Source organism: Loxodonta africana, chromosome 11 (assembly GCF_030014295.1).
Source record: "Loxodonta africana isolate mLoxAfr1 chromosome 11, mLoxAfr1.hap2, whole genome shotgun sequence".
NCBI lineage: Eukaryota > Metazoa > Chordata > Mammalia > Proboscidea > Elephantidae > Loxodonta > Loxodonta africana.
Genome location: NC_087352.1, coordinates 22,809,847 through 22,832,589, shown reverse-complemented (window position 1 = coordinate 22,832,589; position 22,743 = coordinate 22,809,847). Strand labels below are relative to the sequence as shown.

General features: G+C 51.5%; 2 protein-coding genes across 4 annotated transcripts in view; both read right to left on the bottom strand.

The window, feature by feature from the left end:
• Nucleotides 1-5,466, bottom strand: part of PRKCG (protein kinase C gamma) — a 29,899-nt gene extending 24,433 nt beyond the window's left edge. The window contains exons 1-3 of the mRNA XM_064294223.1: nucleotides 5,201-5,466; nucleotides 4,532-4,563; nucleotides 3,375-3,457 (exon numbers count right to left, since the gene is read on the bottom strand). Coding sequence (XP_064150293.1) covers nucleotides 3,375-3,457; nucleotides 4,532-4,563; nucleotides 5,201-5,370 — 285 coding nt within the window. The 5' untranslated portion in view covers nucleotides 5,371-5,466. The remainder of the gene's footprint in view (nucleotides 1-3,374; nucleotides 3,458-4,531; nucleotides 4,564-5,200) is intronic.
• Nucleotides 5,467-11,846: 6,380 nt separating this feature from the next.
• On the bottom strand, nucleotides 11,847-21,006 carry MYADM (myeloid associated differentiation marker). 3 transcript variants are annotated; one of them, XM_010586603.3, is made up of 3 exons: nucleotides 20,889-21,006; nucleotides 17,410-17,485; nucleotides 11,847-14,289 (listed from the first exon to the last, which is right to left on the bottom strand). In XM_010586603.3, exon 3 carries the CDS (start codon nucleotides 14,285-14,287, stop codon nucleotides 13,319-13,321), a length of 969 nt encoding a protein of 322 aa, XP_010584905.1. In that variant the 5' UTR covers nucleotides 14,288-14,289; nucleotides 17,410-17,485; nucleotides 20,889-21,006; the 3' UTR covers nucleotides 11,847-13,318. The 3 variants fall into 3 exon arrangements, with proteins under 3 accessions (XP_010584905.1, XP_003406899.1, XP_064150292.1); XM_003406851.4 differs by lacking the exon at nucleotides 20,889-21,006 and adding an exon at nucleotides 19,732-19,864; XM_064294222.1 differs by lacking the exon at nucleotides 20,889-21,006 and having other exon boundaries at nucleotides 17,410-19,391.
• Nucleotides 21,007-22,743: the final 1,737 nt, after the last annotated feature.

Here is a 22,743-nt window from a genome sequence, read left to right as displayed (position 1 = left end):
TTTCTTAGACTTTCACTTATTTTGCAGTTTAATGTGCTTTCTGTTTTTGAACTACATTGGGTGGGGGGATGATGATGGTGGTTACCTTCATCTCTTTCAATGCTCTGGGTCTCTAAAGATCTTTAGCTGACCCCAACTCAAAGGTTCCCGTGGGGCTAAATGACATACAGTTTGTAAAAGCCCTCAGCAGGGTGCCTAGCACATAAGCTTTGGTAGTTGTTGCTCCTATTCTCAAGGTGAAAGTCCTTATTAAAAAGGAGACAGTATTGGAGCTCCATTGGATCAGGGTCCAAATTTCGACTGTGTCCACTACCTAGCTGTGTCCTCCCTTTTCACAGACTCAGGTTTCTCCTCTGTAAAATGGGGCCATGGACCATCACTCAAACGGATCTTGGGAAGACTAAACAAAATCGTGTTTGTCAAACCCTGAGCACTTCTTAATCACCTGATCCAAGACCACAAGCAAAACACCAAATCCATCGCTGCTGAATTGATTCCAACTCATAGAGACACCATATGTTACAGAGTAGAACTGCTCCACTGCTTCATGGCTGTGATCTTTACAGAAGCAGATCACCAGGTCTTTCTTTCACAACACCTCAGGATGGGTTCAAAGAATCAACCTTTAGGTTAGTAGTTGAGCGTAAACCAACTGCACAACCCAGGGACCTTTACAAGACCAAAAGCATTAAAAATGAAAAAGCCAGAGAGAGTGATGCAGAAGACCCCCTCCTCACAATTTGCCTTCGTTTCCTCATCAGTAATAATAATTTTAACAATAATTAATGTCTTAGCTCTTGCTGTGTGCCAAATACCATCCCCAGTATTTTACTTGTTTAGTCCTCAAAACAATCCTATAAGATGGGTGCTACTGTCATTCACGTCTCAGGGTGGTGCAAATGGTTAATGAACTGGGCTGCTAACCAAAAGGATGGAGGTTCGAGTCCACCCAGAGGCATCTTGGAAGAAAGCCTTGGTAATCTACTTCTAAAAAATCAGCCACTGAAAACACTATGGAGCACAGTTCTACTCTGACACACCTGGGGTCTCCATGAGTCAGAATCAATTCGATGGCAACTGGTTTGGTTTTGGTTTTTGGAATCCTTATCAGTGTCTTTCCCCAGAATACTACAAATAAACACACCAAAAATAAAATTCAAATTCCTTTCCTTGCCTACAACAGAAGTGCCTTGGAAGAAAGGCCTGGCGATCTACTTCTGAAAAATCAGCCACTGATAACCCTGTGGAGCACAGCTCTACTCTGACACACATGGGTCGCCATGAGTCAGATCGACTCAAGAGCCACCAGCACTGGTGTTACCATCCCCATTTTATAGACAGGAGCTCCGGAGATGCGGAGAGGTAAATTAGCTTGCAGAAAGGGCACAGAACTCTTAAATGGTGGAGGTGGGATTTGAACCTAGGTATTCTGGATCTGGAACCTGTACTCACATGGGTACCTAACCTTGTAAGGTGGTGTGCAGATTCAGCCCTATACTGTATATATGATACCTGGTGAGTGCATGCAATGAGCATTTGATAAATGAGAACTAGTGTTGGTGGTATGAAGCCCTGTTGGTGCAGTAGTTAAGTGCTCAGCTGTTGTCCAAAAAGTTGGCAGTTCAAACCCACACCCAGCAGCTCTTCGGGAGAAGGACCCGGCATCTGCTCCCATAAAGACTAACCATTCCCACTCATAGCGACCCTACAGGACAGAGTAGAACTGCCCCATAGGGTTTCCAAGACTGTAAATCTTTACAGAAGCAGACTGCCACCCACATCTTTCGCCCTCAGAGCAGCTGGTGGGTTCAAACCACCGACCTTTTGGTTAGCAGCTGAGTGCTTAACCACTGTGCCACCAGGGCTCCTCCCATAAAGATGACAGCCTAGAAAACCCCAGAGGGTAGTTCTACTCTGCCACATGGGATCGCTATGAGTCAGAATCAAGTCCACAACACCTAACAACAACAACAACAGTGTTGGTGGTGAAGGTCAGCAGGTAAAGCAGCTACCGGTAAAAATCAATAATGTATTTAGATGCTGGTAGGCAGTAGTGCTCAATAAATGTCACATCCCCTATGTGAACTTTAATTTTGTTCATCTGACAAACTAGCAAAATGCCTCATGGACTTCTGTGGGTCTCTCTCACTGTTTCTTTCTCTTTGTCTCTCACTCTTGTCTGCCTCTTTCTCCATCCACTGATCATAAAACCATCCCCAATCCTGCGTCAAACCTCAGGCTAAACTCTTAACCCATGTGACTTCATTGACCTTTCAAAAGAAGCCTGGGGATGTCCCATAGATAGCCACTAGCCACATGTGGCTGTTTAAATTTACATCAATTCCAATGAAATGAAATTTAAATTTCCTTTCCTCAGTGGCAATAGCCACATTTCAAAAGCTCAACAGCTACGCGTGGCTCGTGGCCACCATATTGGACAATGAAGATATAGACCATTTCCACTGTTGCACAAAGCTCCGTTGGTCAACACTAGACCATCAGCCCCATTTTATGGTAGTGGAAACTGAGGCTCAGAGAGAAGACCCGACAAGTCAACTGTTTGCCTATGGCCAGACAGAAAGGGAGGGAAGGGATAAGGATGGGCACCCAGGGGTGACTATTCTTGAAAGCCACTGATATGTCTTTGGAGAGACAGAGAGAGAGACAAAGAGAAACTATGTGTGTGTGTGTATGCAGGTGCACATGTGTGCTTATGTGGCAGGGTATCCCTGTTGGCATACACGTGTGTGTGCATGTGTATTGCAGGATCTCTCTGAGTCCCCCTGTCTCAGCATCTCCCAAGCCATTCTCCATATCCATTCTTTTCCATGTTTGTCTCACTCTTCAGGTATCAGGATCTCTCTCTCTCTCTGTTTCTCTCTCTCTGTCTCCCTTGGTCATTCTGGATCCCCGTTGCTTTCTTCCTGTGTCTTCCTCTCTGTCCCACTGGACTTTTTCTGTTGCTGCCTCACTCTCTCCCTCTGGGTCTCTGCCTCTTAATGTATCTCTGTTCCTTGCTCTGAGATGCTCTCTCTCTTATCTCAGGATCTTAGCGTGTGCATCAGCATTTCTCTCATTCTGTCCCTTTGCCCTCTTTCAGGGTCCCAGCCCACCCCCTTTGGTGCCTGTCTTTGGTCCCCTCACCCCTGCCTCCTCTTTGTCCCCCAACTGTGTCCCCAGACTGTCTCAGTCCCCCTCTCATTTCCCCTTTCCAGGCCAAGGGCAGGGAATCTGGGCCAGATGAGCTCCCCCTATCTCCCCAGCCCCCCTCCCCTCCCAGCCTTAAAAATAGCAGAAGAAATTGGGACGGACGCCCAGGGGGTGAGGGCGGGGGCGAGGTCCAAAGAGGAGGAACCAGGTGTTTGGGCACTCACGTCCGTCTGGGGGCCCTTCCCAGCGCCTGGACACTCGAAGGTCACAAATTCGTGGCATCGCCGGTGCACCACAAAGCTGCAGACTGCAGGTGATGACCACAGAGACCCAGAGACAGAAAAAGACACGGGTAAATCCAGAGACAGATACCAACAGACAGGAACTCAGAGAGCGAGAAAGAGCCCAACACAGAGAAAGAGACCTCAACACACAGACATCAACAGAGAGAGAGACCTCAACAGACAGAGAGAAGGGAGACAAAGGAGAGAGATAATTAGAGGAGAAACCCCAACACACAGAGACACAGAGAGAGACAGAGACCACCAACAGAGAGAAAACCAAAGAGAGAGAGAGAGACAGACAGACCCCAGGAAATGGAAACCCATGAGACAGACTCAAAGAGAGACAGAAACAGAGACCCAGAGAATCACAGCACAGAGACACCTCAGGCATACACAGCCAAAAAGGGAGAGAGACAGAGAGAATAGGGACCATAGACAGACAGACACAGGCCCACAGACAGAAATAAGAAAGCAAGAAGGAGGGAGACAGAGGTTTGAAGAGAGAAAACACAAACAGAGATACCCTCAGACAGAGCAAAGAGAACAAACAGCAACTTGGGCAGAAGTGAGTCTGGGGGTGCCACTGCAGGACGCCCCCCTCCCTGACTCACTCTGTTCTCAGCAGTGGCAGCTGGTGCTGTAGGACTCGCCCCCCTCTACCGCCCCCCATCACCGCCGGCCCCGCCTGAGCCCCCCACCCGCCCATTGGTGACCCCACCCGGCCTGCCCCTGCCTAGGACAGATCCGGTTGCCATAGAGACAACAGCCTGGTGGGGGGGGCTCTGACTCTGCATCTCCAGTCCCCCCCCTTCAGCTCCCCTTTTCCAAATATCTTTGTTCCCATGGCAACAGATTCTCCAAATATCTGTCCCCACCTGGTGCCGGCCGAGGGAGGGGCCCCTGGCACCACCTCCGCCTGCGGCCCCGCCATCAAAGCTCCCTCCACACGGCAGGCTGTGTCTCTGCCACACCCCCCGCCCCGGGCTCCCCCGCGCCTCTCTGGGGACCGGAGAACACGTGTGTCGAGCAGCCTCAGCTGTGGGGCCCCAGCCTCCACCCTCTGGAGGGTCCCGGGAGTCCAGGGCCCCTGCTCTTACCTTGACATTGCAGGCCCTGCTTTCCTATGCCCCTGGAAGAGCCAAGGATTCTGAGGTCAGCGCAGAAAGGGGCGCCTGGGCCCCCGCCCCCCTCCACCCCCCCACCTCTGCGAGCCATAGGGCACCTGTGTCCTCGGACCCTCGGTCCGCAGGACCCAGGAATCTGAGACCCCGGCCACCTCCTCTTCCTAAACCTAGAAATTCAGGCCCCCTGTTTCTTTCCTCCCCCAGACCCAGGAGTCCAGACTTCCTACCCCTTCCTCCCCCAGGACTCAGGAGTCTGCGTCTGAAGCCCCCTCTTCCTTCAGATCCAGGAGTCGGGGCCCCAGCCCCCTCTTCCTTCAAACCCAGGAGTCCGAACCCTTGCCCCCTCTCTCTCAAGCCCTAATCCCCCTCCTACCACAGGACCCAGGAGTCCTGACCCCCAGTCCCCTCTTCCTGAGTCCTAGAAGTCGAGGCTCCCAGTCCCTTCTAACCTCAATCCCCCAACCTCAGGGCCCAGGAGTCCAGGTTCCCAGCCCCCCTTCCCCAGCCTAGGAGTCCAGACCCCTCCTCCCTCAAGCCCCCAGTCCCCTCCTACCCCAGGACTCAGAAGTGCAGCCTGCGACCCCCTCCTCCCTCATCACTCGGGGTTTGGGTGTGCCAGGCGTCTGCGCCCCCAGCACTCACCAGATGAAGTCGGTGCAGTGGCTGCAGAAGGTTGGCTGCTTGAAGAAGCGAGCGGTGAACTTGTGGCTCTTGACTTCGTGAACCACCTTCTGCCTCAGAGCACCCTTTCTGCAAAACAGGGGCCGGGGTCCCCCCTCTGAGTCGCCCCCGCCGGGGCCCAGGCCCGCCATGGCCCCAGAAAAGGAGCAGGAGGGACCAGGATCCTGTCTCTGGGGGGGGAACAGGTGGAAGGGGAAGGAGTCGGGGACACGGGAGATTGGAGGAGCCGCAGGGAGATCCCGAGATGGGGTGGAACGGGGTGAGGCACCTCCGGGTGCAGGGCGCGCAGCCCGGGGCGCACCCGATCCGCCAGGGGGAGCGGGCGAGTGCGGGGACGAGCCCCAGGAAGGGACGCCGCGGAGCCTGAGGCACGGGCGGCGCCGGCGGGAGCTCTGGCACCAGCTGAAATGTGGGAGCCCCGGGTGGGGGGAGGCGTTGCCATGACGACTGAGGGGCGGGGTTTCGCCTTAAAGGCACCCCCCCCCCGGAGACGCGGGACCAATGCCCTCCCCACGCGCACACGTGCGCACGCCCACTCTGGAGGCCGGCTGGAGAGAGCCGGCATCCGCAGAGCCTTGCCCCCACTCCCCACCAATCTGTCGTCCTGCGGTCTTCTTCCTCCACCAGAGTGCTCCAGTGGGTCCTGTGAGCTCACTGCGTCTTCGTTCGGATCTCTGTGTCTCTGACGGTCACTGTGTCAATCAACAAACCTTGTGTTCTAATGGTGACCAGGGAGGCTTGGGACCTCGTTTTCTCTGATGCTATCTGCGACTTTATTTCTCTCTGGGTCTGTGAAATTTCTCTGTCTCTCTCTCTAAAGGTCTCTTTCTCTTGGTCTCTGTTCCTCTTCTTGTGTTTCTCTCTCTGGCGGTAGATCTGTTTTCCTCTTCTTTGGAAATTCGTGTCTCTATATCTCTAGTGCCTTCTCTGCGTGTTTCCAACTATGCCTATCACTCATCCTGTAACCCTCTCTGGGTCCTTGTGTCACTGCCCTCCTGGGGTCTTGGTGTCTCTGTCTCTCTCACTCTCTGTCTCGCTGTGAATCAGTATCCCTAGGTCTCCCGTCTTATAAATTCTTGTGTCTCGGTCTCTCTGAGTCTTTTTCTCTCCCTGACTCTGTTTGCCTCCCTGGCTCTGTGATTCTCTAATCTTTCTCTGCCTCTCTGAGGCTGTGACTCTGTAAGTCTGTTTCTCCCTCCTTCTGTGTCTCTTTGAAATTCAATTTCTCTTTCTTCCTTCCTCTCTCTATATCTCTCCCCCATCTCTATCTGTATCTCTCCCTCTCCCTGTCTCTGTATGTATTTCTCCACCTGTTTCTATCTGTATCTCTCTCTCTCTCTCAGGCTCTCTCTGAAGGGGGGAGTCTCTCTAAATGTTTGCTTCTCTCTCTTATTTGTCTCTGGCTCTGGCAATCTCTCTCTCTGTCCTGGGGGTGATCGCTCCGAACACTTGCATCTGTTTTTTCCTCCCTCTATGCCTCTCTGTGATTCATTCTCTCTCTCTGACCCACTATTTGTCTTTCTGGCTCTGTAAATCTCTCTCTGTGTTTCTGGAGGGCCTTCCTACCTCTATGTCTCTCCGTGATTCAATCGCTGTCAATCTCTCTCTTGCTGGCTCTGGAATTCTCTCTTTGTATCTCTGTCTCTGGAGTTTCTGGGTGGTGCAAATGGTTAATGCGCTTGGCTGCAAACATGGAAGGTTGGAGGTTCCAGAGGTGCCTTAGAAGAAAGGCCAGGCGATCAAACTTCCAAAAAATCAGCCCCTGAAAACCCTATCTTGGCATAGATGAGTGAGCACCTCCAGCGCTGCATCTGTTTGTTGAAACATCTCAATTGATATTCCATCAGTTCCTGGAGCCTTGTTTTTCGCCAATGCCTTCAGAGCAGCTTGGACTTCTTCCTTCAGTACCATCGGTTCCTGATCATATGCCGCCTCTTGAAATGGTTGAACATCGACTAATTCTTTTTGGTGTAATGACTCTGTGTATTCCTTCCATCTTTAGACAGCTTCCTAGCCAACTGACTGGAAGAAATCCATATTTATGCCTATTCCCAAGAGAGGTGATCCAACTGAATGTGGAAACTATACAACAATGTCATTAATATCACACGCAAGCAAAATTTTGCTGACGATCATTCAAAAACGGCTGCAGCAGTATATCGACAGGGAGCTGCCAGAAATTCAGGCCAGTTTCAGAGGAGGACGTGGAATCAGGGATATCATTGCTGATGTCAGATGGATCCTGGCTGAAAGCAGAGAATACCAGAAGGATGTTTACCATTGTTCTATTGACTATGCAAAGGCATTCGACTGTGTGGATCATAACAAACTATGGATAACATTGCGAAGAATGGGAATTCCAGTACACTTAATTGTGCTCATGAGGAACCTTTACATAGATTAACAGGCAGTTGTTGGGACAGAACAAGGGGATACTGATTGGTTTAAAGACAGGAAAGGTGTGGGTCAGGGTTGTATTCTTTCACCATACCTATTCAATCTGTATGGTGAGCAAATAATACAAGAAGCTGGACTATATGAAGAAGAACGGGTCATCAGGATTGAAGGGAGACTCATTAATAGCCTGTGTTATGCAGATGACACAACCTTGCTTGCTGAAAGTGAAGAGGACTTGAAGCACTTACTAATGAAGATCAGAGACCACAGCCTTCAGTATGGATTGCACGTCAACATAAAGAAAACAAAAATCCTCACAACTGGACCAATAAGCAACATGATAAATGGAGAAAAGATCGGAGTTGTCAAGGATTTCATTTTACTTGGATCCACAATCAACAGCCATGGAAGCAGCAGTCAAGAAATCAACAGACGCATCGCATTGGGTAAATCTGCTGCAGAGGACCTCTTTAAAGTGTTGAAGAGCAAAGATGTCACCTTGAAGACTAAGGTGCGCCTGACCCAAGCCATGGTATTTCCAATCACATCATATGCATGCGAAAGCTGGAGAATGAATAAGGAAGACCAAAGAATTGACGCCTTTGAATTGTGCTGTTGGCGAAGAATATTGAATATACCATGGACTGCCAAAAGAACGAACAAATCTGTCTTGGAAGATGTGTGGCCAGAATGCTCCTTAGAGGCAAGGATGGCGAGACTGCGTCTTACATATTTTGGACATGTTGTCAGGAGGGGTCAGTCCCTGGAGAAGGACATGATGCTTGGCAGAGTACAGGGTCAGGGGAAAAGAGGAAGACCCTCAGCGAGGTGGATTGACACAGTGGCTGCAACAATCAGCTCAAGCATAACAACGATTGTAAGGATGGCTCAGGACCAGGCAGTGTTTCGTTCTTCTGTGCCCACTCTAGGGCACATAACAACAAGGAAAACCGTATAGAGCAAGCAGTTCCAGTCTGATACACATGGGGTCGGCATGAGTCGGAGTGAACTCCAGGTCAACTGGTTTACTGGTATCTGTCTTTCTCTGAATGTCAGTCTCTTCCTGTCTCTCCCTCTTCCACCCGCGTTTCTGCCTCGCTGGGATCTCTGGCCCTCCCTCAATTCGCTAGCGTTTCCCAGCCCGGGTCGGAAGAGACCAGCTTGTTGCCAGGGGCAACTACAGCTCGCTCGTGCTGCTGAGCGCAATGCATCCCCGGACGTGTAGTCCACATATGTGGGTCGGCTATTCTCCGGACGAGGCCGAGAACTTCCTTTCCCGGCGTGCCCCAGCGGCGTGGGCGGGGCGCTGGGTGGTGCCGCGGGACTCCAGACGCCCGCCTCGCCTTCTCCTAGAGGTTTTGGGCTAAGGGTTCCGGGCTCAGCGAAGCCGAAGTGGAAGTGGGGGAATCCCAGTCCTTCCCTGCCCCCACAAAGGAGGCGTCTTCCGTCTACTGTTCTTCCAGCCACCTCCAGACGTCCGACTCTGCCCCAGGGTGCGGGGGTGACCCCGGAAACTGAACTAGGACTCCTGCGTTCTCTTCAGCTCGCCTTGGATTCTGTCTCAAGTCGCCAGCATTTCGCCCCCTACTTCTGTATCTGTTCTCTCTGGTGTCGTCCAGAAGAGGGTCAAGCACTGAGTGGGGGGTGGGGGGGCGAGGCGCCCTTTGAAAAGGCAGGGCTTGGGCTTGGTGCAGGTCAAAGCTATGGGGCGGACACTGCAGAGACTAATAGGAGGCTTTTCTTCACCAAAAAGGAGTGTGTGTATTCCAGGTGACCCCTCCCTCACTTGCGATGTCGTTACTGGGCGCTATTGAGTTGATTTCTTTAACCATAGTGATCCCATGTGGCAGAGTAGAACTGCCCCATTGGGTTTTCTAGGCTATAATTAAATATATATGTATATATATATATATTTTTTTTTTTACTAAGTTTTTGGTGAAAGTTTCCCATTTAACAATTTCTACACGTATCATTCAGTGACCCTGGTTACATTTTTCACATTGTGACAACATTCTCATTTCTGTTCTTGCTCCATTTCCATTATTCTTGCTTTCTTGCCCCTCCCCATCTTCTCATCTTTGCTTTAGGACAAGTGTTGACCTTTGGTCTCAAATAGATGATTTTTTTTTTTTTTAAATGTATAAAAGGACCACAGTACTCACAGGTGATATTGTTTATTTTATAAGCCAATCTTATTTAGTTTCAGTTCAGAGTTTAAAGAGTATCTCAGGGTGATAGTCTCAGAGGTTTCCCAGGTCTCTGCTGGTCCAGTAAGTCTGGCCTTTTTTCAAAATTTTGAGTTTTGTTCTACAATTTTCTTGCATTCTATCTGACGGCCATCTATGGTGACCCCAGTTAGATAGGTTAGTAGTGGTAGCTGAGCACATCTAGTTCTTCTGGTTTCTGTCTAGGCTGTAATCTTTATGGGAGCAGATTGCCAGGTCTTTCTCTGGTACAGCCACTGGGTGGGTTTGACCCTCCAACCTCTCGGTTAGCAGCTGAGCACTTAACCACTGTGCCACCAGGGCTTCTTGCAATACCTCATCCCAGTTGCTTTTGGAGGTGTAGGTGTGGCAAACAGGTTGCATGATCCTTGATTCCCCTCAGCTTGGGAAAAATAACACTGCAGGGCCAGATTTGTTGGTAGGGGTAATTCATTTGATCTGTATCAAGGTCTTCTGTTGAGCAGGTATATCAGGGAGCCTAGAGCTCCTGGCAGGTGGAACTAACCGTGGAAACGTAGGCAGTGTCAGATCTTGTTGTAGTTGCTCTCGGGTTGACTCTGACTCATGGTGACCCTATGTGTGCAGACTAGAACTGCTCCATCGGGTTTTCAAGGTTGTGGCCTGTGAGAAGCAATCACCAGGCTTGTCTTCTGAGGTGCCTCTGGATGGGTTTGAACCACCAACCTTTTGGTTAGTAGTTGAACATTCAACTGTTTGCACCACCCAGGAACTCCCAGGCCAGATCCTGAAGGTCTTGAATGCCAGACTGAAGGGGCTTTGATACTATCTGTAGGCAGTGTGGAATGGTATATGGAAAGGTTTGAGCAGAGGGGCAGAATCGAATGTGGATGCTGGAAGAACCCCTCTGGGACCAGCATGGGCTGGAGGTAGGATGGTCAAGGAGGAAGCTGGGATAATAGCTCAGGTGAAAGAAAATGAAACCTGAGCTGAGTCAGGAGCCAGGAGAGAAGGGGGCAGACATGAATGGTATTTAGGAGAAAAAATGGACAATGTTTGATGAGTAGCTGACTCAGGAGAGGTTGCAGGTAAGATCAAGTTCCTGGGTTCTCAGTTCTGAGAGACTATTACTGAGTAGGGGAACTCCAGAGGAAGGGTCAGTTTTGGAGGAAAGATGCTGGACTCACATTGGGACACTATTTCTTTTTTTAAATTGTGATTTAGGTCAAAGTTTACAGAGCAAGCTAGTTTCTCAAAAATTTATACACAAATTGTTCCATGCCTCCAATCCCACATTGTGTCAGCACTCTCCTCCTTTCCCTTTCCAGCCCTGGTTCACTGTTCCATTTGTCCAGCTTTCCTGACCCCTCCCACCTTCTCATCTTTGTTCCTGGGCAAGTGTTGCCCATTTGATCTCGTATGCTTGACTGATCTAAGAAGCACGTTCCTCATGCGGTGCTATTGTTTATCTTATAGGCCTGCCTAATCTTTGGCTGGAAGGTGAACTTTGGGAGTGGCTTCAAGTCTGAGTTAGAAGGGTGTCAGGGGGCCAGAGTCTTGGGGATTCCTCCAGTCTGTCAGATCAGTAAGTATGGTGGGACACTATTTCTGAGGTGGAGTCCCTGGGTGGTGCAGACTGTTAACCTGTTCAGCTGTTCAGCGAAGGCCGGAGGTTCAAGTCTACCCAGAGATGCCCTGGAAGAAAGGCCTGGCAATTTACTTATGAAAAATCAGCTATTGAAAACATTGTAGAGCACAGTTCTACTCTGACACACATGGGGTTGCCATGAGTTAGAATCAACTCAACGGCAACTGGTTATTTCTGAGGTGCTCATGGGATCCAAGAGGGAAGAACTCTTGTTCATGTCTATTCCGCCCATTTCACTTGGAAGACCCAGACTCACTAGCTAGTTATTTTCTGACAAAGCCAAGATTGTCTTGGCCCCAACCCCCTTCTCCCACCTGACCCAGAAATCTGGGCCTTGCTCCCATCCTGGAGCCCTCCCCAATAATAATGAACACACAAGTCCTTCTTTAATCTTATATTGAGATAAAAAAAAAAAGAACATTATGGATTTGGGAGGAGGGGAAGGGACAAACATCCTCCTATGAATGACAGCAGGAGCTGATGGGGAACCAGAAGGTCCAGGGAATTAAAAAAAAATAAAATATATATTTATACATTTATATATATCACGTCATGCAGGTGAGTCCCAGAAAAGCAGGAAGCAGCAGCAGGAATAACTAGCACACCAAAACACACGTGCGCACACACCACACACTCAAGCGATGCAATTCTTTTGGCTATGGTGGCAGCAACTCACCCCTCCTCTCCTCCCCCGCAAAAGTAAAGAAATTGAAAAGAAACATCCATTTTGAAGAACAGGACTACCCAGTCAATTTTGCCCTCATGACCAGAAAAAGAAAAAAAAAAAATCAGGCTGATAATGCCTTTAAGGCCAGCAGTGGCCATTTCTTCTCCTCCTGAAAAAGCAGGACAAGTTATTTTTAATACTGAGGCTTCAAGGCCATATCACTGCCCCCATCCCCCCACAAGTACTTCAGACAGTTGTCTTCAAAACAATGTGGTTCTTCACTTGGCTTTTTTTTGGATCCCACAGACGACAGCATCCACCCCTTGCTCCCTTTAAGATGGCCTCTAGGCAGTGGGTTTTTTGTAAGCCTGACAAAAATCTGGGAGCCAGACAGGGGCCTAGGCACTGAAGGTCTGTGCTTAAAGCCCCTGCCCACTGGAAATTATTGACCTCCAGAGTTTTTTAACTTGAAAGGGAGGTAAACTGTATACCTTCTTCCACTGGGAGAAACGGGGGTCCAATCCCTAGCTATCCGACCCCTCCAAACACACACACATACACACTAAGGCACAGCTAGGGCAGGCAGGCATGCTTTGGCAATGAGGCCCCTTGGGGGACCCAGGGCATGAACAGCTACAATGAGGGGTGGTGGGATGTGTGAGCTCAGCACCTTTGGAGGTGGAGAGGAGAGAAAGAAGTCTCAGAGCTCCTTAGCAACAGGAAGAAGGAAGATGGGAAGAGGAAACAGGAAGAAGGAAGATGGGAAGAAGAACTTGGGAGAAGATGGGAGGAAAAGGAAACCTGAAGAAGGAAGATGTGAAGAGGTAACAAGAAAAATGGGAAGAGGAAACAGGAAGATGGGAAGAGGTGGGTGGGAAATAGGCAAATGAGAAAACAAACAGGAAAAGCCAGAGAACAGACAAAAAGAAGAAAAAGTAGTGAGAAGAAAAGAGAAATGGCTCAGAACAAAACAGATGTGGGCAACAAAACAAAACTGGAAGGAAAGGGAACAGTAAGAGAGGAAAGAGGAGAAAAAGAGGGCAAGAAGAATGAAAGAGGAAGTGAAGAGGGTTGAGGAAAGGGGAGACACAAAGTAGAAACCAGAAAAAAAGAAGATAAAACCTAGGAAGGTGAAAAGAACAAGGTTGGAGAGAGGGGAAACGGGGAGCCCCTTGTCAGGTCCTTCAGACCCTGACAAAAACCAGGCGGGCAGAGTACACCAGGTCAGCCACATAGGCCAGCAGGTTGACGGCTGTCAAGATGGCAATGGCCAGCCGGCGGTCCCAGCCACAGATATAGTAGTTGTGTGAGCTGCCACAGGACCTATCCTTGCGCCGCTGGGGCTGGCCACCATAGCGCTCATCGAATTGGTAGAGGGGCCAGAGGACAAGGGCGGTGGCATAGAGGAGGACGGAGAGCAAGGCCAGCCCTGAAAGAAAGCTGGGGAAGGAGATGGGCAGCGCATTGGTGCAGTCGCCCAGGTTCAGTAGGATGGCCACGGCTGCCAAGATGAAGCAGATGGCGTACACAGCCACGCACCACTCCAGCGCCCGGTGGTGCTGGTACAGACCGGGGTCACTGAGAAAGGCGAAGATGACACAGGCCACAAAGGTCTCCAGCACCTTGAGCAGCCCTGGTACAGTAGCCATGTATCCTGTGATCTCACCAGGCCGGGCCCGGGTCCAGGCCACTTCGGTGGCATAAGCCACGAAAGCTATGCAGGAGAAGACAGTGGCGGCGATAGCGTGGTCCCGAACACGGCCGTGGGGCTGGAACTGGACGTAGGTGGTGGGGTAGATGATGGAGGTGGAGAGGCAGAAGAGGGCAGCGTAGCAGGCGTACGTGATGGGGAAGTTGCGCCAGGACAGGGGGAATCGGGGCTGGAGGCCGCCGACCTCGACGATGAGAATGATCAGGGTCACGGCAAAGCAGAAGCACCAGGTGAACATGGACCAGTCACCCATGGGCCCTGTCCAGGCGTTCACACTGGCCACCAGAGAGAAGGCGACACAGGTGGACAGCAGCTGCAGCAGACGGAGGAGGCCCAGGGGCTGGGTCAATGCCCGAGGGGACCCAACAATGGTGTGGGAGCCCAGGCCCGAGGACGACGATGTCGTGGTCGTGATGGTCGTGCGGGTCACCGTCACCGGCATGGCTGGGAAGGGAAAAATGGGAATAGTCTATATTTGCTTTTACTTTAGCATTTTATTAATTCTATAGATTCTCAATTTTTAGAAACTTATTGTTAAAACAAGGAACCCTGGTGGCGCAATGGTTTAGCGCTCAACTGCGAACCAAAAGGTTGGTGGTTCGAACCCACCCACGGGTCCTGTGGAACAGAGGCCTGACAATCCACTTCCATTCAGTTACAGCCTTGAAAACCCTACAGAACAATTCTAGAGGTAGTCCCCAGGTTATGAATGAGACCTGTTCCTACATCTGTCTTTAATTCGAGTTTGTAGGTAAGTTGGAACACGTACATTCGGTTCTTATTTACTGTCAGTTAGTCAAATGTTTGTCTTAGTATATAGTGTATATTTTACCTTTTTACGCACATAAAACACTTAAGAAACACTTCCAAATATACTAAAACATCTTAATAACACAGTACCTAATAGTAATAATACCAAAAACCAAACCCACTGCCGTCGGGTCGATTTCGACTCATAGCGACCCTATAGGACAGACTAGAACTGCCCCATAGAGTTTCCAAGGAGCGCCTGGCGGATTCGAACTGCTGACCTTTTGGTTAGCATCCGTAGCACTTAACTACTATGCAACCAGGGTTTCCAATAGTAATAATAATGCATTAATAATAAAAGCAACTATATATAGTGCAGTACTGAAGACAGAGAATCGGTGTGTGTGTGGTGTGTGTGTATGTATTGTAAAAGAAACAGTTCTTAAAACAGTTGAGATAGAAAAAAGATCACGATTAAAGGTTAACAATGTCCTTCCACAGATGTCCTGCATACTGAAAGGAGCACTCCTGAGGAAACAGTAGGTCCACAATGTTAACATTAATAATTGGATGATGCGTGTGTGTGTGTTTGTTATTATCAGCCACTGTGTTTAACTCAAATAGGCTTTATGGCAGTCTGTTCTTAAGTATGAGCTGTCCGTAAATCGGATGTTCTTAACCCGGGGACTGACTGTACTCTGTAACACATGGGGTCAACACGAGTCAGAATCCAGTCAACGGCAACTAACAACAACAACAGCACACACCAGATGACTCTATGAGCCAAAGTGTCCTTCCCTCCTGCTACAGACTCAATTGTCTATCCAAAAAATATGTGTTGTAAATCCTAACCCCTATACCTGCAGTTTAAGGAGCCCTGGTGACACAACACCTAAGCACCAGGCTGCTAACCAAAAGGTCAGTGGTTCAAACCACCAAAAGCTCCTTAAGAGAAAACACCTGGTGATCTGCTCCCATAAAGATTACAGCCTTGGAAACCCTATGGGACAGCTCTGTTCTGCCCTACAGGGTCGCTGAGTCGGAATCGACTACATGGCACCCAATAACAACATATCTGTGGTTATAATTCCATTTTGGAATGGGTTTTCTTTGTTTTGTTCATGAGGAAGTATTAGTGTAGGGTGTGTCTTAAATTAATCTCTTTTGAGATATAAAAGAGCATTAAACAAGCAAGCAAGGAAGCAGATGGGGGAAAGTAGATACCAGGTCACAATAAGATCACCAAGGAGCCAAGGAACAGAAGCTAAAAAGAGACAAGGACCTTTCCCAGAGCCCTCCCCTAGCGCCAGCACCCTGAATTCGGACTTCTAGCCTCCTAAACTGTGAGAAAACAAATTTCTGTTTGTTAAGGTCACTTAGTTGTGGTATTTCTGTTATAGCAGCAGTAGATAACTAAGACATCTCCCTACCTACCCTCCACTCACCCAGGTGTCAGATCAAGCAACTCTGCCTCCCTCCTCTTTCTCTCCCCTCCCTAAAAAACACCATCTCTCAACTTCCTCCCTTTGAATACCCAGGGTTCTTCACCCAGCCCCTTTGCCCAACTTCCTTCTTTCACCGAATAGGCCTAGACATTTCCTCCACAAACCCAAGAGTCCAACCTCCACTTTAACTTTCTCAGAGACCCACAGCTGTTGGGAAAGCCTAACCTCTCAATCTATCCCCTCTCATAGAGCAGGTTTCTACTCTCAGCTCCTGGAAGACCAGGATCTCCCCCTCCTTCTGGGCCATGAAGACCATTCCAACAAATGGCGACCCCACATGTGTCAAAGTTGAACTTTACACCATAGCATTTGCAATGGCTGATTTTCCAGAAGCAGATCGCCAAGCCTTTCTTCCGAGGTGCCTCTGAGCGGATGCAAACCCCAACCTTTCAGTTAGTAGCCAAGCACTCAACCGTTTGTGCCACCCAGAGACTCCTAACTCCCACCAGGTAGAGTATTTTAACCCAAAAGAAGCACAGCTTTCTCCTCCCTGCACTCCCTCCCCCAGACATTGAGTCCACCACCCCCCAGAAACCCAGGCAGCTGCTTCCCCAACTTCCAGGAAACTCAGCTCTGAAAATTCCAGACCCCCCCCCCATGCCGCAGCCCCCTCCACTGAACACTCTAGGCCCCCGATGTTCAAGTTATCCAGCTTCAGACCTCAGGACTCTGGAACCTCAGCCTTGAGTATCCCAAATGCCTCATACTCTGTGAACGAACTTCTTTCTCGTGTCCCTCAAGACCCTCAGCTATCCAGTAGTCAGCCTCTTAGGAATCAGGCGCCCAGATCCTTTCTAAGGCCCTAAAATGTTTAACCTCTCAGCTGACACCCCTAAAAGACTCAGGAGGCCTACCGTGGCCACAGGGAAATAAAACTTCCTTCTTCCAGAGCTCAGCTCACAGGTGTGCAATAGCACAGGTTTAACCCCTTCAAGGCCCAGTTCGGTATATACTTCTTCCTTAGATTCCAAAATGTCTGGGTCTCTCTCTTGGAACCCAGGCTCCCAAGTCCTTCTCTTTAAGGGTCTAAGAATCCGGGCCCCCAGCACCTCCTCCCTCAGACCCAGAGTCCAGGTCCCAGACTTCCTACCTCAGACCAGGTGTCCTGACCTCCAGCCCCTCCTCCTTCAGATGCAGGAGTCCAGACCCCTAAATCTCCTCCCTCAGACCAGGAGTCTAGGCCCCCAGCACCCTCGTTCCTCAGATCCAGAAGTCCAGGCTTCCAGACCTCTTCCAGGCTCCCAAACCTCTTTCCTAAGACCGGAAGTCCAGACACCTCCCTTTCGCCCCCCCTCCCCCGTTAACTCACCAGCGGTCTCAGCTCAGGACCCAGACAGGGAAAGATCGGGCGGTGCAGGCGGATTATGTCAGATATCTGGAAAAAGCTGGTCAGAAGACAGGAGGGGAAAAGAAGACGTCAGCGTCCAGCGTAGCCTGGGCTCCGCCCTCCAGGGACTCAGGCGGCGCAGCCGGTGGGCTCACAAGGAACCCGCGACTACCAAAGCTCCGCAGGCGGGGCGTGGCTCCCAGCTAGGGCAGGAATTTGGCCACAAAGCACCAAGGGATCCAAATGGTGACTTCCAGGAGCCCCGCCACGCCCCTCTCCCCGTCCAGTAGCACAAACAGCGTGGGCAGCATTTAGGGAACAAGGCGCAAGGGTGCGCCCTGCAGGGCAGCGCGGGGGCGCGTGTGAGTTTAACCCGAACGCGACCAGGGAGCCACATGGCTGGAGGGAGGGCGGAAGGCCCCGGGGCGGTGGCTGTGGAGGCGGGCAACCGGGCCAGCCCCGGCGGGTCCGCGCCATATAAGGGCCTCCAAGCTCTAGGCCCAGCCATCTGGAACGTGGCGGAAACCGGGAGGCGGCGCCGGGACCCCCTCCCCGCCCCGGCCTCCGGGATTGCGCGCTCCTCTCCTGGATTTCTGGAGGTTGGGAGCCCCAATGACTCCCAGGTCGTAGAAGGAGAGGGCTGGGAGCCTAAATTTCTGGTTACTTTTTTTTTTAAAGTGTAAGTTTTGGGTTATTTTTTTATCTAATAATACGGATGGGCAGGAACCTGAGTGGTGCGAGCGGGTTGCTAATCCAAAGGTAGGCGATTTGAATCCACCCAGCTGCACCGCGGAAGAAAGGCCTGGGATCTGCTTCGGCAGAAAAATGTTGTTAGGTGCCAGTCAAGTCGTTTTGCGACTCATAGCGACCCCATATGACATAGTAGAACTGTCCCATGGGGTTTTCTAGGCTTTAATTTTTTACAGCCTAGAGCAGATCGCCAGGACTTTCTCCCTCGAAGTGGCTGGGCGGGTTAGCCGCTGAGCGCTTAACCGTTGCCACTACCAGGGCTCCTTCATAAAAGATTACAGCCATTGAAAACCCTATGGAGCACAGTTCTACTCTATCACGCGTGGGGTCTCTATGAGCAAGATGCAATTGGACAGCAACTAACAACATAGGGTTGGGCTCTTGGATCTCTAATAGTGGGTTGGGAACCCGGCCTCCTGGGTGCACCTTGTCCCCACCCTTCACCCCCCTCCACGCTGAAAACTGCCCTTACTGTTGGAATGAAGCCCTGGGATAAGTGGCCACATTTCACACCCTGTCCTGACTGGAACAAAGGCTGGGCCTCCGGGACACCTGGGAGGTGCCACAAGGGGGTCGGACACCTCCTCCTCCCCCACCCCTTCCAGAATCCATTAGGAGGAAGTCGGAAGAGGGAGGGGCATAGCTCATTCCATGTCGGTGGGAGGTGGGTTAGCAGGGGGACCCCTGGCTCATCCCCTCGGAGGGGAGTGGTCCATCCCCGCCCTCACGGTCTCCAGCTGCGGTTAGAGCTCTGGAACGCATAGGCGGAGAGGGAGAGGAAACAGCGCCCCCTTCAGGCGTCCTCTCACGAGCCACACCCAGAACCTGTACATCCTCCCCATCACTACACCCCGATTGCTCAGGAGATTGAGAACCTGGCCTCGACACCCCAGCCGCCGCTCTCACCACCCCGCCTATCGCTCGGGAGTGCAGGGTTCTATCTCGTCCTCTCTGGGCTTCAGGATGTGATCACCTTCCCAGCTCCATCCTCACTTTAAGATCTCAGGCCTCGGCCTTTCTTAGAGTCTAAAGTTCAGATTCTGCCCCCCTGGGTGGGGAGGGCATCAGTAATTCTGAACCCTTGTCGCTCTTTTACCCAAAACCAGGACTCCACCCCAAACTCCTCCCCACTTGAGGACCGCGGCATTCCAGATTCCAATCCCCTTCAACTTGGGACCTAGGAATCTCAATCCCCTTATTCCCCCAGACCCAGGAGTCCAGACCCCCAGCCCCCTCCTCCCTTAGATCCAGGGGTCCGAGACCCAGCGCCTCCCCTCTCAGAACTAGGAGTCCGGGCCGCCAGCCCCTTCCTCCCTCTGATCCAAAGTCCGGGCCCCCAGCTTCTCCTCCATCAGACCCAGCAGTCCAGGTCCCCATTCCCCTCTTTCAAACGCAGGTCTAGGTCCCCAGCCCTCTCCTCTCAAAACCCAGGAGTCCCAGCCCAGGCCGCATCTTTCCAGGGACCCAGGCGCTCTGAATCCCAGCTCACTCCTCCTTCCGGACCCAGACATTTCTGGACCGCTACTGTACCCTCTGGGGTCCCCGAAGCCTCACCTTGTAGGCAGTGGCGGCAGCGGCGGCAGCGGCCAGAGACAAGACGGCGACAGCTGCAGATTAGAAGGGTCTGCAGGCTGGGTGGGGTCGGCGGGCTGGGGAGCGGGCGGGCGGTGCCGGGGGCGGGGTTGCAGCCTGGACTTTGAGGCCCAGGCAAGGGACTTCCCCAAGCCAGGGCTATCCCGGCTCCGCCCCTTGGGGGGACGGGGCCGGCACCAGACCACGCCCACTCTACCATAACTGTACCTCGGATCTCCCGCCTTCCCCACCAGCAATGAGGGTGGAGGGCTGAGGTCACCGTTGCCGGGGTGACAAAACAGGAAGACACAACAGCTGGCGGAGTAGGGGCTCCTGGGGGCTGCCCTCCCTGACACAGCCTTGGAGAAGTCTCCAACCAAGGCCCCGGAAGGCCGTTGCCGTAGCAACCTGCCTGTATAGGGTTTGTTTAGAACCGAGCCCCCAGCCAACGCCCGAGCCCTCCTTGTTCCCTCGTCTGCGCCGGTCCCGCTCGGCTTGGATGACTGACCCCTTGGACACTTGGGTCTCAGCGGGGTGGTGGACCGGGATCCTCAGTTTTATGGGGTTTGTGGGCCAGAGTCTCTGTCTTCTGGGTCCCTGAAAGAGGGGAGGGTTGAGGGTGCTGATGCCTGGGCTTTAAGGGGCTAATTGGAGAGGGAGTAGAATTCTTGGGCCCCAGAGGGTAGGGGCTGGGGACACGCACTCCTGGTTTCACATGGTACCTAGGATGGAGGCCCAGATTCCGGGCCTCCAAGAGCAAGAGAAGCTGGCGGCTCAGATCCTGGGCTTCGAGAGATGGGGTTGCAAGCCCAGCCTCCCGCGTCTAGGATGGAGAGATATTTTTGGACTGCATTCCTGGCTCCTGGATCAAGGGAGGGAATCGGGGCCTAGATGCCTTTAATGAGGATGGGGCTAGGGGTTGGAGGCTCTTCCAAGAAAGGAGAGGACCCCCGTCGGAATGGATGCCGGCGCCCCAGAGCAGGGGTGGCGCTCAGGGCCGGGCTTCGGGGATGCTGAGCGCCTATGCAAGGCATTGCTGGGGCGAAGAAGGAAGAGAAAGCTAAGATTGGGATGCCAGGCCCTGGGCAGGGCAGGGCGGGGAGCCGGGAGGCCTGAGTCCTCCTGGCCGCGCTACTCACCGCACTCTGCAGTCCTCGCGGGCGCGGCCTTCCTGGCACTGCCTCGGGGCGGGGCCTGGTGGCGGCTGTGGATGCTGGGAGACACTGAGCTAACCGGGCGCTGTCTCCGCCCCTGCCTTTGGGCTCCTTCCAGGCGGACAACTGAGGAGGCTTTGAGGCCGCGCCCCTGGGTGGAAGCCGCGTGAGCCGCCAAGGGAGGGGTCCGAGGGGAAACGGTTTACCCGGGGACGTGCCCTACGGAGATGGGAGGGACTGTGTGCTCCGCAGAACGTGTTTGGGGGGGGAGGGGAGGGAAGAAAGGAGGTAGATCCTATGTGCTCACTTATGTGTCCCTGCAAAGAGGGTACAAACGGTTTGCACTCCACTACTAAGCTAAAGATGGACTCCTGGTGGCATAGTAGTTAAGAGCAAGGGCTGCTAACCAGAAGATCGGCAGTTCGAATCCATCAGGTGCTTCTTGGAAACCCTGTGGGGCAGCTCTGCTCTGTCCTATAGAGTCACTATGAGTTGAAATCCACTCCACCGCACTGGGTTTGGTTTTTGGTTTTGGTACTAATTTAAAGGTTGTTGGTTTAAACCCACCCAGCAGTGCTGTGCAAAAAAGGCCTGTCATTTGCTTCCAAAAGATTAGTCAAGAAAATCCTATAGAGCAGTTCTACTCTGTAACATGGGATCACCATGAGTCAGAATCAACTCAAGGCAACTGATAACAACTAACCTAAAGGTTGGCACTTGGAACCCACCCAGTGGTGCCACAGAAGAAAGGCCTGGTGATCTGCTTCTCTATAGATTACAGCCAAGAAAATCCTATAGAGCAAAGTTTCTGTAAGGATTACAGTCAAGAAAACCCTTTAGAGGCTGTGGGGACCATGGCCTTGGGGAACATCTAACTCAACAACTAGTTTATAAAGAAATTGTTCTACATTCTACTTTGGTGTGTAGCATCTGGTGTCTAAAAAGCTTGTGAGCAGCCAAATAAGATACTCCACTGGAGCAAGGGAGCAAGGGAGAATGAAGAAAACCAAAGACACAGGGGAAAGATGAGTCCAAAGGACTAGTGGACCACATCTACCACAGCCTCCACCAGACTGAGGCCAGCACAACTAGACGGTGCCTGGCTACCACCAACTGTTCTGACAGGGATCACCACAACAGAGGGTCCCGGACAGAGCGGGAGAAAAATGTAGAACAGGATTCAAACTCACAAAAAAGGTCAGACTTACTGGCCTGACAGAGACTGAAGAAACTCCGAGAGTATGGCCCCCGGACACTCTTTTAGCTCAGTAATGAAGTCACTCCTGAGGTTCACCCTTCAGCCAAAGATTAGACAGACCCATAATACAAAACGAGACTAAATGGGCACACCAGCCTAGGGGCAAGGACGAGAAGGCAGGAGAGGACAGGAAAGTTGGTAATGGGGAACCCAAGTTTGAGAAGGGAAGAGTGTTGACGTGTCATGGGGTTGGCAACCAATGTCACAAAACAATATGTGTATTAATTGTTTAATTAGAAACTAATTTGCTCTGTAAATCTTTATCTAAAATACAATAAAAACAGAAGACCCTATAGAGCAGATCTACTCTGTAACACATAGGGTCACTGTGGGTCTGAATCAACTCGCCAGGCAATTAACAATCATCACCACCAACCTCAAGGTTGGCAGTTGGAACCCACCCAGCAGTGCCATGGAAGAATAGCCTGGCAATCTGTTTCCGTAAAGATTGTTGTCATTTGGTGCCCTGGACGGATTCTGACTCACAACGACCCCATGCGACAGCCTAGAACTGCCCTGAAGGGTTTCCTAGGCTGTAATCTTTATGACAGCAGATAGCAAGGTCTTTTCTCCTAGCCATGA

What these genes read in the sequence shown, in the direction of transcription:
- MYADM (XM_010586603.3), bottom strand. Translation starts at nt 14,287, where the DNA reads ATGCCGGTGACGGTGACCCGCACGACCATCACGACCACGACATCGTCG.